Source organism: Diorhabda sublineata, chromosome X (genome assembly GCF_026230105.1).
Source record: "Diorhabda sublineata isolate icDioSubl1.1 chromosome X, icDioSubl1.1, whole genome shotgun sequence".
Taxonomy (NCBI): domain Eukaryota; kingdom Metazoa; phylum Arthropoda; class Insecta; order Coleoptera; family Chrysomelidae; genus Diorhabda; species Diorhabda sublineata.
The window spans coordinates 31,911,409-31,914,418 of NC_079485.1; the positions used below are offsets into that span (position 1 = coordinate 31,911,409).

The following is a 3,010-nucleotide window of genomic DNA, read 5'->3' on the forward strand; positions in this document are numbered from 1 at the left end:
GCCGAAAAAATATTTTATAAAGCGGAAAGATCTTTTCAGTAGAAATAATACAAAATTCCAAAGATTTACTCAATTCAATAATAACAAAATCGATTTTATCAATTACAAATATTATTAAAAGATCACTTAGGAGGATAAGTGCGCGAAGGAAAATTTTATATATGTTTCCGTGATGATGTCAAACGAAATAATGAAAAAATTGTTGATGATAAATATTATCGTTGTACCTAATATATGTTGTCGGTTTGAAAAAAGCTCCAATTAAGGAAAAAAACTACAACCAAGTATTTATGTACCTAAAAGGCACGTAGCACTTTAATAATGGTCATGTCCCCTAATCTTTAGTATTGGCATCATCTTCCTAGAGAATCCCGCCCCCTCTCCTCGCAGTCACACGCTTCAACACGCGCTGCTATTGATGATGACGACATTGGAGTGGGCTCCAAGTAATGAGTATAAATATTTAGCCTACCCCACGGTCGGTGCATAGCGCTTAGATACGTAGGCACTTGTTAACTTGTGTACGTGACATTTCTGGTGTTGACGGTTTTTTAAATTTTTTTTCGAAAATGTGTGTTGGAAAAATTGTTAGTGAACTTGAATGGACTAATACCGGGCTAGATGATTTCGATTTTAACGCCGTAGAAAATTTTAGTCCGAACGCCAAAGTTCCAGAAATCCCTGAGGGTACCCAAAAAGACCGGGTCGATTACGAACAAGACGTCTTGGGGGTATCTACGAAATATGCGAGCGATTTATTTAATGCCGTGAAGCAATTGCAACAAAAATTCTACAAATCAAATTTTTACAAGTAAGTCGAATAAAACGAAAATAATTTCTATATATATTTAATTATTATATATGATCATAGTACACGGTGAATGTCTACGTGATCATATTTTGAAAACAACACTTATAATTATTGATACGATAAAAATTTCTTCAATGACTTTTGGCGGTAACCAATGTCAAATTTTCTAAATTTATTTATGTTGACCTACTTGATTCTCATTCTAGAATAAAAAAAAACATATTGATACTTGTAGATTCTTTCACAATTAATAAAATAGCAATATCAAGTAGATTATAAATATACTACTTTGGCCTACCTGATATTTGTATTTCGTGAATAATTTTTACCCTATCTATTGTTTTTTCAATCTAGATATAAAGTAATATCATTTGTTAATCAAGTTATCAAGAAAATATATTTGTAAATCTAAAAGATAGTCGGAAATTTTTAAAAGCATTAAAAATGATAAAAATACTTTTTATTTATCAAATAAAATCAAATGCAAATATTGATTTTACACTTTTTTTATTCCAGAATTCTTGTATATACAACCCAACCAGCGCACTTCATAACAGCTGTATCTGTGATTTTCATAGCGTATTTAATGGTACCTGGCAAAGCCCATCACAAAATGTCTCCGTTTTGGAATTTAATTTACTTGGGCTCGTTCAGCGCCCATTTTGGTGCACAAATATGGATGACTTTTGTCTCGGGGCTGGCTTTGTTCTTTTCATTATCTAGACATACATTTGGAAGCGTTCAACAAGTTCTATTTCCAAAATACTTTCTTCTGAACTCAGTTCTCAGTTTTATCACTCTTTTCGTTTTCATGAAAACCAACAACAGAGTCTTAATAGACACCTGGGAAAATTTGATACAGGTAAGGATGAACCATTCCTCAATAATTCTAATTGATCGTATATATACAGATATTCACTGTTGTTTTGAAAATAGTAGACAATTAAGTTTGAAATAAATCTGACCTTGTCCTTTTTATGTAAATCTTATTCATTGTCGTGAAATCTTAGTTGCTACTAAATTATACAACAATTTATTTATTACATTTAGACAATCATCTAATTATAATGCAAACGCTGTAACCGAAACAACTAAAATCTCATTTTGCGGTTTTTATTATTATAAATCTCTTTTTTTAAATTGAGTATAATTCATTATTATGAATTACAAAAAGACATTGACTTATCTCAATCAATGTACTTAATATAAACAAGATTTCCTTATATCACTATTAATTAATATATAAACAAATTGCATAATAATAAGAAAAGGAAGAGTATATTGAATTGAACAAAACACTAATACCATAATTACTCTATAAAGCCGTTGATAGTTTTATATCCGGCTCGAAGGACCAGACAGTATCACTATAAGAAGTACTAAACACTCTGTATTGAGTATATTATCAATGAATCTAAAAATTCTTATTAAAAAAAATTATTCTTTGTTACAGGCTGTATCAATATCACTTTGTTTCCTGGTGGAATTAGTTGTTCGTTTATACTTCACTCCTCCTCTTTTAAGACTTATAGGAATCAAACATAAGATTGAAAAAGAGGCCGGAGTAGGTTTGGAAGTGGGAAAATACGACTTGGGAAAGTTGAGAGATTGTCCGTACTACCTCAAAATCCACAAATCCTTCAGGAAGATTCATATGACCATTGCTATATTGAACCTAGTAGCGATGGCGTGCACAACATTGCATCTGTATTATTTATCACATAAGCTTTGTTCCATTTGAATTATGTAGTTGTTATAGCACAACGAAAACTGTAGACTGAATCAATCGAGAGGAACTTAGTCCTCTGAATAATGGAATTCAACACTAGGGAAGTATAATTGTCCCTATAATTCCTGTGGATTGTTACGAGTATAGTTTTTAGTTCTCGAATATTAATAAAGACATTATTTATTTCTGTACTGTCAGTATTATTAGGCTTTTATACTTTTCAATTATTTATTATAATAAATAATTTTCTTAGTAAATATTTTGTTTTATTATTGCACCATATGCTGAAGGAGAAACTTTTTTCAAAAGTATCTGATGAAAAATTCTTTTAGTACCAAAACCAGATCGATTACATAATAATACCATGATTTAATATATAAATTTTTAAAACAAAGTGACTCGTTCAAACACGATGGTGAAGTTGTTCTCTTTACCATAACACCAGCTGTTTTTACAAGGAGGTGTCAAAA

General features: G+C 30.6%; 1 protein-coding gene across 1 annotated transcript; it reads left to right on the forward strand.

Moving 5' to 3' along the window:
- Positions 1-484: 484 nt before the first annotated feature.
- On the forward strand, positions 485-2,797 carry LOC130451701 (transmembrane protein 205). Its single transcript, XM_056790887.1, has 3 exons — positions 485-811; positions 1,328-1,673; positions 2,265-2,797. Exons 1-3 carry the CDS (start codon positions 570-572, stop codon positions 2,550-2,552), a joined length of 876 nt encoding a protein of 291 aa, XP_056646865.1. The 5' UTR covers positions 485-569; the 3' UTR covers positions 2,553-2,797.
- The last annotated feature ends 213 nt before the right edge of the window (positions 2,798-3,010 follow it).

Excerpts from the sequence above, each read along its gene's own strand:
- LOC130451701 (XM_056790887.1), top strand. The coding sequence starts at position 570 with ATGTGTGTTGGAAAAATTGTTAGTGAACTTGAATGGACTAATACCGGG. Across the intron at positions 812-1,327 it reads TACAAATCAAATTTTTACAA|AATTCTTGTATATACAACCC; the intron begins GTAAGTCGAATA and ends TTTTTATTCCAG. Across the intron at positions 1,674-2,264 it reads CCTGGGAAAATTTGATACAG|GCTGTATCAATATCACTTTG; the intron begins GTAAGGATGAAC and ends TCTTTGTTACAG.